The following is a 15,907-nucleotide window of genomic DNA, read 5'->3' on the forward strand; positions in this document are numbered from 1 at the left end:
GGAAGCCTGGCGTGCTGTAGTCTGTGGGGTCACAAAGAGTCGGACACGACTGAGCGACTGAACAACAACAATGCCTAGTAGGGCTGGCAGGGTGAGCTGGCTGGAACAGGGCTGCTAATCACCACCAGCCCCACCATCACTCAGCACAACACAATGCGCCAAGCACCATTCCAAGCAGTTGTTAAAAATTTTTAATGTATTTACTTTCGACTGCACTGTGTCTTTGTTGCGGCGCGAGGGCTTTCTCTAGCTGCGGTGAGCGGGCTTTCTCGAGCTGTGGTGAGCAAGGGCTACTCTTTGCTGCGGTGTGTGGGCTTCTCACTGTGGTGTCTTTTCTTGTTGCAGAGCTTGGGCTCCAGGTGCGTGGCCTCAGTTGCTCCGCAGCAGGTGGAACTTTCCCAGACCAGGGATCAAACCCGTGTCCTCTGCATTGGCAGGTGGATTCTTAACCCCTGGACCATCAGGGAAGTCCCCATTCCAAGCCTTTTATAGGCACTGATTCATTTAATTTTCATACAACTCCATAGGGGAAATACTATTATTTCCTCCATTTTCCAAGTGAGGAAACGGAGGCACAGAGTGTTGAAATAATTTGCCCAAAGACACAGTTATAGAGCCAGGACTTGACCCAACCCTGCATGGGGTCGGGTCAACACTGTTGCCCCAAGTGTACCCCAAGTTTCACCATGTGCCCCTCCTCATCAGCCAGGTGATGGTCACACCTGGACCCCAGAAGTTGGTGCTCAGAGACTCTAAGGTCCTGAGCCTGGGGACACAGCTAACTTGGTGTCTAAGGAGCCCCAGGAAAGCATCAGGCACAGACAATGGAGCAGGGCCCTTCTTTCCAGGGTATAGGTGGCTGTGAGCCCGGCTTCCTGACAGTGGGAGACCTGCGCCCGAGGGCAGCCTGGAACAGCTGCGGACAGCCTGGAACAGCTGCTCAGATGCAATAGGCATTGTGCTGCTTATTTGGAAAATGGGTGGATAGAATAAGAGAGCGTCAAGATTTTTGACTATAGTTTCTAAAATTTTTTTCATCTCCCAAGTCACATGACTCTACAACAGAAGCTGGCAAATATACCTGTGGTATATGCATGTCCCACTCTCTGTGACCCCATGGACTATAGCCCATCAGGCTCCTCTGTCCATGGGATTTCCCAGGCAGGAATACTGGTCGTGCTCATGCTAAGTCACTTCAGTCGTGTCTGACTCTTTGTGACTCCAGGGACCATAACCCATCAGGCTCCTCTGTCCGTGGGATTCTCCAGGCAAGCCTACTGGAGTGGTTGCCATTTCCTTCTCCCAGGGGATCTTCCCGACCCAGTGATCGAACCCATGTCTCTTCCATCTCCTGCACTGGCAGGCAGATTCCTTACCCATGGCGCCACCTGGGAAGCCCATTCCTGTAAAGGCTCAGAAAGTAAATACTTGAGGCTTTGAAGACCATATGGTCTGTGTCACAACCAACAAACTTTGCTAGTGCAGGGCGAAAGCTGCAGACAGTATGTAAACAGATGGGTGCGGCTGTCTTCCAATAAAACTGCGAACATTAGGAAGTTGAATTTTATACCATTTTCACTTGTCCTTAAGTATTGTTTTTTTTCTTTTCATTTTCCCCTAATCGTTTAAAAATGCAAAAACCTTTCTTAGTTCACAGGCCACATGAAACTGGGTGGCAGGTGGCAGTTTGCCAACTCTTGCTCTAGAAGAGCCTGGATGGGGAGACTAGGAGTCCAGGAGTCCTGGGTTTGAACGGCAGGTCTGCCATTCTCAGCTGTGACATCACGAGCAAGCACGTAACTTCCCTGAACCTGATACCTCCTAGGTACAGTGGAGATTCCGCCATCAACCCACCCTCACCAGCCTGGACTAAAATGAGAAGATTCGAGAGCATACAGTCAGGTCTTGGCAGCAGAGGCGGTCCTCCGGAATGTCAGCAGGTCCATGATTTATCCCCCCAAAGCCCTTCCAAGCTGAAAAGTTGAGGACACGGCTGGTCCCTTTCCATCCTTTGCTGCCACCTCTTCCTCCACCCCCAGCCCTGGGTCACCTCAGCTGCCCAGTGCCTGCTCCTCTGAAGGTCCAAGCCGTGTGTCACAGAAAGCCCAGGGTCAGAGCGTGCTCCGCTGGCCACCATGGACCCTGTGGCCACAGGCCTTCCCTGAGAGGGGCGTGCCCATTGTGTCAGGGTCCTTGGAAGTATTCACGCACATTGCTCATATCAGACATTCAGACCTTGGAAAGCTCTTCATTCGTGCCTCCTTTTTTTTTTTTTAAACAGCTCTTTGCTCTGGAATTTTACTGATGGGTGGTTCTAGTTATACCAGGAATCTGGCTTCTGCAAACGCCCTTGTGTCACCAACATGGGTTAATATTTTCTGAGGAATGACAAAAAGGGATGAGGCCTAAGAGCAGAAGCAAGGGATGGAAGCTGGACCTCACAGATCTATAAGCATCCCATCCCCAGGGCCTGAGAGTGGGCAGCACTGAGCCTCCGAGGAAGGACCTGGGCAAAGGCTGGCAGGCACAGCCCCTTCTGGCAGTCACGTGTCATCTAGACTCTGCCCCATCGGGAAAGGGAAGTGGCTAGCGTTTCTGTCTTTGGTACTTTCAAGTCCACATTATGTATGTCTGGGCCAGGGAGGGAGGGGACCCAGGGCGAGGAGCATCCCAGGCAAGGTTCCCCCTGCATCTCACCCTCTGTGTTAGCTTGCTAGGGCTGCCTGACCAAAGTGCCACACTGACTGGCTGGCTTAAGCAACCGGAATTTACTTTCTCACAGTTCAGAAGGCTGGATGTCCAAGATCAAGGTGCTGACAGGATTGGTTTCCCCTAAGCCATCCCTCCCTGGCTTGCAGATGGCCACCTGTGACCTCACGTGGCCTTCCTCCGCATGAGCATCCCTGCTATCTCTCCCTCTTCTTCTAGGAACACCAGTCATTTGGCCTTAGGGTCCCCTTATTGGACTTCCCATTACCTTAACTGCCTCTCAAAGACCCCCATCTTTACACACAGTTCCAATCTGCAGTACTGGGGGTCAGGACCCCAACATAGGAATTTTTCGAGGCCTCAGTTCAGCTCAGAACACTGTTTCTCCACCTCCAAGCCTGAGCTCCTCAAAGCCTCCCCCAGCCCATGATGATGTGGGCAGTGGGGGAGCCCTTGAGCTCCCCAGCCCTCAGGTTCTTGCAGACAGGAAAGGGCATGGGGTAAATGTTTTTGGAGGTGGCGGTGGAGGTATGAATGAACAGCGTGTGAGATGGGTAGGAAAGTGGGTCATATCCATGTAGAAGTGGCACATTCCCTGAGGACCTGAAGGAGGAAACAGACAGAACAGGCTCCACTTTGAAAGCAGGACTCCACCTTGGGCCAGACTGCGGACTTTGAGCTATATGTATGCCCAGTATCTATGGAAACGACATACCAGCTGGAACACCATACCCTCCGGATAGAAGAGCCCCAAGGCTTGAACCTAGACTCTCCGTTGCCTAAAAGAATACCCTAATTATCTATGTAACTGAATGGAATAATAAATTCTATTATGCTTATTGGGGTGAAACCACAGGCCTATTAATAATTGTCCACTGTTAACTACCTAGGCTTAAGGCATATGAATCATGGGTTAACTTTGATTGTATCTTTCTTTTCCTTTGTTCGGACTAGTTTCAGGGAACTTGGGGAGGTGGGTTTGGGCACATACACTTAGGGTATATAAGGTTTTCACCCAAACTGGTCAGGGTCCTTGGCTAAGAGGAGACTCTGCCTTGGGCCCGCCGGTGTAATAAACTGCACTCCAATATCTGCATTGTCCTCCTGAGTGAGTTTGTTTCCGGAGACCGTGGCTTCAACAGACCAACATGACTGTCTGTGATTCCAGGGACTAATGGGTTGTCGGGCTCCCAGAGGACAGACACTCTTGACGCATGCAGAGCCACAGCCTGGAGGCTGCTTCCGCCCCTTGAAGGGCAGCACCTACCCCAGCTCCACGTGTGGCTGGCAAAACCGAGTAGCAGCCCAGACCTGAAGACCTGAGTTTTTGATCCAAAGAGAGTCCCACTGCAGCCGGTTCAAAACCACTCCATGGCTCCCCTGAGTTCCGCCCACCTCGCCCTCCAGCGGGCAGAGGGTGCAGCAGGGTGGGAAGAGGGCACCCAGCACGTTGCCTCGGCCTTCACCTCAGCCTCTCAGGCCCGCCCCAAGCCGTGCCTTCTCTCCCGCCACTGCCCCGTGGAGAAAACTTTCTCCAACTTGTGAGCTTCCTTCCTGAGCTTTCCCCGGCTCCGGGCCCCGGGGGCGTGGAGGGGGGGCGACTGGGGGGGCTGGGAGCTGGCTCACGCGCCGCCTCTCCCCGTGCGGCCGGCACCTTCTGGTACGATTATTAAACGCAAATTACAAAAGACGTGACCCACGCGATCTTTATTTCTTCTTTCAACAAGTGCTGCCTGCAGGGCCCTGATTCCGAATTCCGTTTCAATTATCTCGGCTATTTCAGACACAAAGCGCAGGGTGTTTGTGATCGGCCAGCGACGAAGGAGGTGGAGAGAGGAAGGTCCGGCGGCTCAGATGGGGGATGCCTGCCTCTCCCGTCTGAACTTGCATTTGCGGCAATTAAAGGCACCTAAAGCCAAATAATCTCAGACATGCAGATGACACCACCTTTATGGCAGAAAATGAAGAGGAACTAAAAAGCCTCTTGATGAGAGTGAAAGAGGAGAGTGAAAAAGTTGGCTTAAAGCTCAACATTCAGAAAACGAAGATCATGGCATCTGGTCCCATCACTTCATGGGAAATAGATGGGGAAACAGTGGAAACAGTGTCAGACTTTATTTTTTTAGGCTCCAAAATCACTGCAGATGGTGACTGCAGCCATGAAATTAAAAGATGCTTACTCCTTGGAAGAAAAGTTATGACCAACCTAGATAGCATATTCAAAAGCAGAGACATTACTTTGCCGAATAAGGTCCGTCTATTCAAGGCTATGGCATTTCCAGTAGTCATGCATGGATGTGAAAGTTGGACTGTGAAGAAGGCTGAGCACTGAAGAATTGATGCTTTTGAACTGTGGTGTTGGAGAAGACTCTTGAGAGTCCCTTCGACTGCAAGGAGACCCAACCAGTCCATTCTGAAGGAGATCAGCCCTGAGTATTTTTTGGAAGGAATGATGCTGAAGCTGAAACTCCAGTACTTTGGCCACCTCATGCAAAGAGTTGACTCATTGGAAAAGACTCTGATGCTGGGAAGGATTGGGGGCAGGAGGAGAAGGGGACGACAGAGGATGAGATGGCTGGATGGCATCACCGACTCGATGGACGTGAGTCTGAGTGACCTCCAGGAGTTGGTGATGGACAGGGAGGCCTGGCGTGCTGCGATTCATGGGGTTGCAGAGAGTCGGACACGACTGAGCGACTGAACTGAACTGAACTGAACTGAGAGCCAAAGAGGAGACTGGCTGAAACAAGTCGCGTCCCTGCAGTACTGATGCCCTGGGGGTGAGGTTACAGACCCACAAGCCCCACTGGCTCCCTGGGCAGGAAGGAGAAGGGGCTGGAGCAGCCCTCCTGGGGGCTTCCCCTAATGCTCCCTGTGCTCCTCCGTGCTGACGGCAACCTCACTTCTCCCGGATGGAGGAGGCTTCCCCACCTCTCATCATTGGTTCTGGGGTGAAGATGCAACACAGCTCCCATGTTCAGGGCTGGTGGTGCCGGCAGGAGGACCCTCACAAAGCAGAGAAGGAAACCAGTTGTGAATCCATTATCTTCCAGCAGGACCCACAGTGCCCCCAGCACGACATCAGAAACCCTGGAGGAGGATTACATCTTGCTCCTGGACATGCCAAGCCCTGGGCCACGCACACAGGACATGGTGATGAAGAGTCCTGATTCCTGAGTCGTGGTCCCTGAAGAGCCCTGAGTCCCGGAAGTCCGCCCTCCCGGCTTGCCATTTATAAGCCGGATGACCTTGGGCAAGCTCTGTGACCTTGCTAGACCGACACCAGGGTTTTCACCTGTGACAGATAGGGACAGTCATGGTAACTGCACCTCGTGGAGTTTTGGGGAGGATTAAAGCCAATATGATGGCGAGCCTCAGCATGATGCCTGGCACATGGAAGGGTGCAGAGTGCCAGTGGAGCTCTGGCCCAAAACCAGTGGAAGTCTGAGTGGCTCCAGCCAAAGCCACAGGTGTAAACATGTCAGGGGTCCCTGCCCTCCCACCTGCCACACTGCCCCCTCCCAGACGCCTGTGATCCTGGGAAGGCCTGGGGGCCGCTGGCCTCCCATCCCTACTGCCCGGCTGCCGGGACCGGGCCTGCCCAGCCATGGGAGGGCCGATTTATAGCTGCGCTTAGATGGCTGGTGAGCCATCTGTCACGCGAGCTCGGGCACCTTGTTCCACCTGTGTTGAGTGTGTTTTATTGGTGTTGAGCAGAGTGAGGCCAGAGCCAAGTCGGGGATAGGAAACCCACTCAAGTGAAAAATGAGGAGAGCCAAATGGGATTGAGAGAGCGATAGGGGGAGAGCCAGCGAGAAGGAGGTGAAGGGGTGGATTGTAAAACACAAGGCAAATGGGTGCTGTGGCCTCGGGGTTGCTGGAGACGGGTACTGAAGGCTGGGGCCTTCTCCACCTTCCCCGCTCTCTCAGGGTCCCATGGGGGCCCAGGGAGGTGCCAGTAGCTGCAATGGCAGGCAGGTCAAAACCATCTAGAGAGAGGGAGAGAGACATAGACACAGAGACAGAGACGCAGGAGTAGGGGCTGCCGGCTCTAGACTGAGGGAGCCTCTGAGTCTGCAGGTCACGGTACAAAAAAAAAAAAAAAAAGGTTTTTAAAAAGAAAAGCAAACCCATCTTGGGGTCCGGGGCTTCCCAGTCCTCTCCCAGCAGAATCTCGCTCCCAGCCTACTCTGGGAAAAGGAGGCTGGGCTGATCAGCTTCCCATTTCACCCCATTGCCTCGGCGTCCCTCAGCACGGAAGTTTCAAGTCCAAAACCGTGAAAAGGGGCCGCGGTGAGGCAGATTTAGAGATCTCCCTGTTAGGAACAAGAAAGGGAAGAGAGGGAGACAGGCAAAGGAAGAGAGGGAGAAAGAGAGGGGGAGAGTGAGGGAGTCGGAGAGAGAGACACTCGGCTTTGTGCCTGCAACAAGCCACTGAAGGTGCATTTTTAATTAAATTTATACAAAATGTGTCAGTTTTATCTCTAGGTTTCAAACCTGACTCTTTTTCTATCAAAGAGGAGTATTGATCTCCATTGCCCCGGAGCTACCTGACTGAATTAAACAGAATAAATAGAAGGAGGAGGACTGAAAAGGCTCAGAAACAATTGCAGAGAGGCAAAAATCTAATGGCTCCACAGTCATTTGCTGCAATTAAAAAACAAAACCATTTAGAGAGGCTGTTAACACCTTGAAGTCAGAAAACTCTCAGTTCAAAAAAAAAAGAAAAAAAAGGCTCCAAACAGCTCCCAGGCAAAACATTTTAATTGCTCTAAATCCTTCCATCTCTGGTGGGCACTTGGGTATCTATGCATTTCCCTGTGACACCCAGGCACGTGCGTGGTTCTGTCCCCTGGCAGTCCCCCCCCCCCCCCGCCCCCCGCCACCGCACCCGGCATCAGCCCCCTAGTCCTCTGGTTGTTTGCACTGAGCCACTCCCAGCCCCAGACACACACTCAGGCTCCAGCAGCTGGCTTCCTCCCTCCCTAGGCAAGTGATACCTCGCTCCACCTCAGTTTCCTCATCTGTAAGAGACAGACAATAATATACACTTTATGGGGCAGTCGCAAGGATAAAGTAATACAGCAAAGGACTCTGTGCAATGCCTGGAAAGGGTAAAGGCATCCACAGAACTCAAGTTCTCAAGGAGGTGACTTTGCATAAACACTGGCCATGGTACCCTTCCCTGTGTCTTACGAGCAACTTCTTTGAGGTATTATGACCCTAGCGTGTTTTCCTAGTTGGGCCTTTCTCTTCATAAGACGCTCAGTTGCGATTCTTGGGCCCCGTGACCTCTCATTTCGTCTCTGTGGCATCGGGGGTGGACGTTCCTATCACCAAAGAGACGCAGTGACTGACAGGCTCCAAGATGGCAGCGGTTCTGTGTGGCTATGATGCTGCTGTGGGGAACCTCAGACAGGGCGGCTTCCTGGCGTGTGGTCGTGTGGTGCCACGGAGCTCTGCACTCTATTTTTAGTGTTTTTATTGGCGTATAGTTGTTCTGCGATGCTGTGTCAGTTTCTGCTGTGTAGCAAAGTGAATCAGCTCTGTGTGTACACATATCCCCTCTCTTTTGGGTTTCCTTCCATGTGGGTCACCACAGAGCACTTGAGTAGAGTTCCTTGGGCTCTACAGTAGGTTCACATTAGTTATCTGTCTTATCAGCCCTGCACTTTAGAAAGGTCCCAACACTGGAGCTAATGCTCTGTGGTCCTCATTTTGACATTCTAAATTTTTGAATAATAGGCCTCGCATTTTCACTTTTCACTAGGCCCTGCAAGCTCGGTAGCTTGTCTTGACCTCGGCAATATCCCCACCTCACTCTCACGTGTTCCCTTTGTACTTATTTCTGTCAAGTTCCACGGTGCTGCCAGTTACTCAAAATCATGGAGGAATCTTCACGTCTCTCTTTCACTGCCCCTTCTGCAACTGAGCCCCTGCTGCCGCTCTAGGTCAGGTGTCGAATCCATGTTCTTCCCTTTCCTTTCAGTCCAAGCTCCCTGCAGCTCAGGCCTTCCCACCTCACATCTGGGAATTGCAGGAATCTCCGCCTGCTCCAGTCTCTTCCACATCAGTCGGTGCCCATCAAGGCTCACTGCAGGAATTTCCGCCTGCTCCAGTCTCTTCCGCGTCAGTCCGTGCCCATCAAGGCTCACTTGGGCCTGGCCAGCGTCTGTCACTCAGCTGAGGTCAGCCCTCTTGCGCAGGGCTGCTTGAAAGTGTGGTCCTGACATCTGCCGCAACAGCGCCATGTGGGAGCTTACTAGGAGGAATTCAGATTAATGGCTGCCTACCAAATTAGAATCCCTGATGGGGTCCAGGAGTCTGCTTTTCAACAGGACCGCCCGGTGATTCTGAGGAAAAGGTCTGAGAAAAGCGAATGTGAAAGTCATTCAGTCGTGTCCGATTCTTTGTGACCCCATAGACTATACAGTCCATGGGATTCTCCAGGCCAGAATACTGGAGTGGGTAGCCTTTCCCTTCTCCAGGGGATTTTCCCAACCCAGGTCTCCCACATTGCAGGAGGATTCTTTACCAGCTGAGCCACAAGGGAAGCCCATGAATACTGGAGTGGGTAGCCTGTCCCTCCTCCAGCGGATCTTCCCGACCCAGGACTCGAACGGGGGTCTCCTGCATTGCAGGTGGATTTGAGAAGCACTGATCTGAAGTGCTTTAAAAGGTTTGAGAACCACTTCTCTAAAAAAAAAACAACAGAAAAACAACCTTTTTATTTTATATTGAAGCATAGCTGGTCAGGAGCCTGGTGGGCCACAGTCCACGGGGTGGCAAAAGAGTCGGGCATGACTTAGCGATTAAATAACAAGAATAACATATTCAATCAACAATGTTTTGCCAGTTTCAGGTGAACAGCAAAGGAACTCAGACATACAGATAGATACATGTATTCATTTTCCCCCAGACTCCCCACCCTTCCAGGCTGCCACATATTTAATAACACTGAGCAGAGTTCCCTATGCTATACAGTAGGGTTGTTGGTTATCCAGTTTAAATATAACAGTGAGTACATGTCTATCCCAAACTCCCTAACTACCTCTTCCCCTCATCCTTTCCCCTGGCAACCATAAGTTCGTTCTGAGAAGCACTGCTTTTTGATGAGTATTGGTCATCAACCAGCCATACCTCCCCAGCCTTCCAGATCCAATGTGGCCCTGCCTGGGACGTGTGCCCCTGCCCTCAGGCCCCTCTGGGAAAGTGGAATGTCCAGGCCACCAAGCCCATCCGTCCCCTGCCTATCAGGAGAACTGATCATGCCCATTTCCAAGTGGGCAGGAGTGGGCTGCCCAACGTGGCTTAATTAAACAGGGGAAAAGATCAGGTTAATGCCAGATAAGCAGGCAGGATTAAAACAGACAGAAAGAATGGACAAAGGGGGAGTTGTCAGCACCCTGGCCTGTCTAGAATGATTATTAATAATGATAAGCTGGAGAACAAGAATAATAAAGGAATAATGAACTGGTTCTGAAAGTGACAGGAGATGGGATCTGATAGAGAGATGAGCCCTGGGGGCCTGATGCCCTGGGGGCGGGGAGCAGGGTTTGTGGTGGAGGCTCAGGGCTGGGGAAAGGACTCTTTTCCTTCAAGGAGGCTAAAGACCCAGGAGGCCGATCGGACCCAGGACCCAGTTAAAGCTATATTCACTCTCCTCCCTCTAGATGATTGCAGGTCTTAAAGCCATGCAATGCATCAAAATCACCTGGGGGGGAGGGGTAGCACATTGAAAATGCAGATTCTCAGGCCCGCCTCCAGAGATGCTGATCTCCCAGGTCTAAGGTGAAGGCCAGGCATCAGCATTTTGGGTGTCTTCCCAGTAGGATCTGTTGCGGCGGTCCATGAACTTTGCTTTTAGAAACACTGATCTTATATGTCAGTGATGGTATCTACCTGGAGCAGGGGGTACATGTCATGTTTGGATCATTCTGAAAACACATCTGGCAGCTGCTGCCAAAGGAGAGAGAGAAGAGGGGTGGGGAGGGGTGAACTGATGCCTTCCATGTGAGCTCTGCAAAGCGGGACAAAGGCAGGCCTACATCCAGGGAGGAAGTTGCACCAGCTTTGGCCTTGCTGTCATGCCCTGGTGCCTGGCATTGGCACTGACAGATACAAGCACTGCTATCTCCTTTGGCCAGGGGTCACAAACTCCCAGTGTCCATGGAAGCAAGGGAAGAGGCAGGCCTGGGGGCACCTCCGGGGTGCACAGTAAGGGAAGGCGGGTTCGGTACTACCGGATCTTTGCAAGAAGCGGAAGTCTGTTTGCTTTTTCCTGTGATACTCCTGATTTTTATATGTTGTCAGGTAAGGCATAAGTGTCAAGAAAACTGTTTCAGCCAATATACCATGAGTGCACACTGCAGTCTGTGAGATGACAGTTTGCGTGGTTCTTGAACAGGGTCAGAGGTTGGCAAGGTGATAGTTTAAAATGCATATACTGCTTTTTTCCGGTAAGCGGCCTGAGGTGACTCCTAAAAATGGTGCGCTATTCACTTGACCCAGAAAACCCCACAAAATCATGCAAATCAAGAGGTTCAAATCTTCGTGTACACTTTAAGAACACTCGTGAAACCGCCCAGGCCATAAAGGGTATGCATATCCGAAAAGCCACCAAGTATCTGAAGGACGTCACGTTAAAGAAGCAGTGTGTGCCATTCCGCCGCTACAACGGTGGAGTTGGCAGGTGTGCACAGGCCAAACAGTGGGGCTGGACTCAGGGTCGATGGCCCAAAAAGAGTGCTGAATTTTTACTACACATGCTCAAAAATGCAGAGAGTAATGCTGAACTTAAGGGCTTAGATGTAGATTCTCTGGTCATTGAGCACATCCAAGTGAACAAAGCCCCCAAGATGCGACGCAGGACTTACAGAGCTCACGGTCGGATCAACCCCTACATGAGCTCTCCCTGCCACATTGAGATGATCCTTACTGAAAAAGAACAGATTGTTCCTAAACCAGAAGAGGAGGTTGCACAGAAGAAAAAGATATCCCAGAAGAAACTGAAGAAACAAAAACTTATGGCCCGGGAATAAATGCCGCAAAAAATAAATGCAAATAAAAGTGAAAAAAAAAAATAATAAAATGCATATACTCAGGTGCTCCCTGCCAGGTGTCTAATCTTGCAGGTCAGGCTTGGGAACCTGTATATTGGGTAAGGTCTGTGGAGTCCTCAGAGGCAGGCGGGCCGTGCCAGGCAGCTGCCTCTGAGAAGCCCTGGCTTGCAAGTATTGTCGTTTTTGCCTCTAGACTCTAGGGTAACACTTTAAACAGCCCACTGAAAGGTGGGCAGACGGAAAACCTGACGTCCTTGTCGTCCTGTGCCCAGTGCTCCTGTCCTGCTGAGGGATGGGCAGAGCTTCAAGGCTCTGGCATTGCTGTGGTACAAAACCTGGCCCTCACGGAGGAGACCCCGGTGTGGGATCAGAACCTTGCTGCAGCCCCAGTCAGGAGGAGGAACCAACAGAACACTGGATGTACTCAGAACAGGAGTGGACACCTCCCCAACTCATCTAGTGTTTCATGAAGATGAAATGAGAAAGCCCTGGGTTTAAGCCTTACTTTCTCTTACCTGTAAAATGGGCACAATTGCAGTACTGCCTTGTTGAGATGATTGAGTGAGATACTCTACAGAGAGCATTGCATCTTTTGCCTGAAACCTGGTAAGGGCTTCATAAATGATAGTTGTTATTGTTGTTGTTCGTCACTAAGTTGTGTCTTCACTCTTTCAACCCCATGGACTACAGCCTGCCAAGCTCCCCTGTCCCTCACTGTCTCCTAGAGTTTGCTCAGATTCATGTCCATCGAGTCGGTGATGCCATCCAACCATCTCACCCTCTGTCACCCCCTTCTCCTCCTGCCCTCAATCTTTCCCAGCATCAGGGTCTTTTCCAATGAGCTGGCTCTTCACATCAGGTGGCCAGAGTCCTGGAACTTCAGCTTTAGCAATCTTTCCAATGAATATTCAGGGTTGATCTCCTTTAGGATTGACTTGTTTGTCCTCCTTGTAGTCCAAGGGACTCTCAAGAGTCTTCTCCAGCACCACAGTTCGAAAGCATCAATTCTTTGGCACTCAGCCTTCTTCTTCATTTTTTTTTTTTAATGGACCAACCCTCACATCCATTCATGACTACTGGAAAAACCGTGACTTTGACTATACAGACCTTTGTCGGCAAAGTGATGTCTCTGCTTTTTAATATGCTGTCTAGGTTTGTCATAGCTTTCCTTCCAAGGAGCAAGAGTCTTGTAATTTCATGGCTGTGGTCACCATCTGCAGTGATTTTGGAGTTTAAGAAAATAAGGTCTGTCACGGTTTCCACTTTTTCTCAACCTATTTGCCTTAAAGTGATGGGACTGGAGGCTATAATCTTTGTTTGTTTTAATAAATGATAGCCACGGCTGGACATAAACATGAACTGGGACACATGCTAACAGGGACACAGGAGGTGCTTAGCTCTTAGTCTTAGCCAGGGACAAAGCTGTCTCAGGGGACAGCGCCTGACACCGCCTGGCCCCAGAGCGCTCATCAGTGAGTTAGACACGTGATCAAGAGGCCAACAGGGAATTCCCACTCTGATTTTCCCTCTGGGGCTGATTAGGACAGGCCCAGCCTCACCTTCCCCTACACGGACTGGTCTAGCTTTTCAAGTCAGGCCTCCCCTGTTTCCAGCAGCATCTTCTCCCTGTGGCCTCACAATCACTCTCCTAAGGCCCCGTTTGTCCTGGACCAGCCATCCCAGGGGCTGCTATTCCCTCTGCCATTTCTTACCTCGTGGGAGGCTGGGATGAGCAGAAGAGCTGCCTGTCTTTTCAGGGGCTTGATGGGAGTCTGGCAGAAGGAACTAGGGGTGAGCCAGTGCTAGAAGGCAGCAGGTCCCTCAGAGCAGTCAGGCTGGAAGGAAGTCGGCTCCGTATGATTGATCATCCGTAGAAGGGCTGACGAGGGGATGGAACTGTGAGCAAGCAAGTCCACAGAATAACACCCATCATTGAAAAGGAGGCAGGAGAGAGGTACCGAAAGGAAAGTTCTGCAAGAGGTGCTGTTAAGATGTACTGAGACGACCCAGAGGGATGGTACGGGGAGGGAGGAGGGAGGGGGGTTCAGGATGGGGAACACGTGTATACCTGTGGCAGATTCATGTTGATGTATGGCAAAACCAATACAGTATTGTAAAGTAATTAATCTCCAATTAAAATAAATAAATTTATATATTTTTAAAAAAAGCAGAGAAAGCAAAATCCAGGCCATCCTTGCAGAATGGTCCCTACTACCTAAATAAAACTAAGCTCTGGGTCTCTATTTTTATGTATATGTAAGTGCTCAGAAATCTCTGGAATGATATCACAGTCACCTCTGGGGAGGGCTGTGGAGTGGAAGGGGTCAGGATATTCACTATATTTAGATATACAGTTTTAAATGTAGTGATTATGTATCTATGTATATAATTTCATGAATATGTGCAAGTTAAAGATCATATTTTAAAAATGGGATTTGTGAGCTTTTAAAAAAAGAATTTTTTTTATTTTAAAGAGCTGGCATCAAAAGTTCCTATATCCCAGCTCATCCCCCAGGTCAAAAGATTTATTGCAATGCAAAAGATGGCATACCCTGTTCTCTCTGGGGTCACATCTGTTTTAATCGGTCTTGGGTCTTCAAGGTTCCCTGTGCCCTCCCTTACTCCAGGCTCAGTGGACCTGGGCTCCCATTAGAAAGTCAAATATGAGTCCCAAATGCCTATGCTTTACTTCACATCAGACTACCTGTGGTAGTCAGACTTGCTGGCTTTTCTTTTCATGGAAGACTAAACTACAGATAAGACTGTGAAGCCAGCTCTGGAGTCTGAGTAGACTCAGTCCGAGGGGCAGGGGTTGAAGTGGCCTTTACACAGGGCCTCTTTGCTTCTTGAATCAGTTCTCAGGGGCAGCCAGAACCCAGGGCACAGGGGACGTTGCAAAAACTATATGATGCTGTGGGACAATCAGAAACTCGGCCACCTCCTCTACCTGAGGGGGTGAGGGGACAACAGTGAGAATCAAGCTCCCTGATGTACAATTGACATACCATAAAATCACCCTTTTTAAAGTGAATCATTTGATGAGTTTTATAAATAGACATGTAACCAATTGCATAATCAAATTATGGAACATTTCCATCCCCCTAAACCGTTCCCTCCTGCCTCTATGTAGTATCCCCACTCTGCCCTCCCCTGCCTCACCTAGGTTTGGGTTTTATTTATTTATTTTGTTTTCTAGTTAAGGAAGTAAGTGTTAGTTGCTCAGTCATGCCCGACTCTTTGCAACCCCATGGACTGCAGCCCACCAGGCTCCTCTGTCCATGAGATTTTCCAGGCAAGGATACTGGAGTGGGTTGCCATTTCCTTCTCCAGGGGATCTTCCCAACCCAAGGATCAAACCTGGGTCTCCTGCACTGCAGGCAGTTCTTTACCGACTGAGCTACAAGGGAAGCCCAAAGGCTACACTATTTTTTTCTCCTTGCTTCAGCTTCCCCTGTCAGTGCTATCTCCTCCAGCTACCCCCTAGGAAGTGGCTTTCTTGTTCAGTCTTGGTTCCATTGTCTTTGTCCTTAAAGTTGCATGAGCACCCCGGAGAGCGTGCGTCTCAGGTACAGTGTAGGACTGTCCGCTGGGCTTCCATCAGAACAAGCCTGGCCCTTCACAAAGCCTCCAGCAGCCTCCCCTCTGCTGAGGGAGAGCACGTCATCTCAACAGCTGTGTGCAAGGGTGTCTTGTCTACCGGGCCCCTGCCCCGGAGAGGTCTGGGGCACAGTCGTCTAAGCGGCATTTCTTCTCCCACCTTCAGCAATGACCACCCGCCTCAGACTCTGAAGGAGGGCACACCCTGAATCCTGGCAGGCCTGGTATCCATGACACCCCCTGTTCTCTGCCCATAAAGCCACCAATAGAGTCTTCAGGCCTGACCTCAGCAAAAAAGAGGGAGCTGTTTTCTCCTCTGGCCGAGAGGACATCAGATTCTTTCATCAAATACCTGCTGGGGGTTTCAGTTCCTCCTCGGTTGGACTAGGTTCTACACTGGCACTTAAATGATTGAGTGGGACCGAGGTCTGGCCAACCTCCCCCCGTCCCTCTCCAGGAATCCCAAACCCACCCGCACCCCAGCCAGGCCACAGGGGTCTGGGAGGCGTCTGGATTTTGGAGAAGCTGTTCCCCACTCC

The 15,907-nt window shown here is 50.8% G+C and overlaps 1 protein-coding gene across 1 annotated transcript; it reads left to right on the top strand.

Moving 5' to 3' along the window:
• The first annotated feature begins 11,180 nt into the window (after positions 1-11,180).
• On the top strand, positions 11,181-11,774 carry LOC138073268 (large ribosomal subunit protein uL22). Its single transcript, XM_068964877.1, has one exon. It carries the CDS (start codon positions 11,196-11,198, stop codon positions 11,748-11,750), a length of 555 nt encoding a protein of 184 aa, XP_068820978.1. The 5' UTR covers positions 11,181-11,195; the 3' UTR covers positions 11,751-11,774.
• Positions 11,775-15,907: the final 4,133 nt, after the last annotated feature.

The sequence above is a fragment of the Capricornis sumatraensis genome, chromosome 2, assembly GCF_032405125.1.
Source record: "Capricornis sumatraensis isolate serow.1 chromosome 2, serow.2, whole genome shotgun sequence".
NCBI classification, from domain to species: Eukaryota; Metazoa; Chordata; class Mammalia; order Artiodactyla; family Bovidae; genus Capricornis; species Capricornis sumatraensis.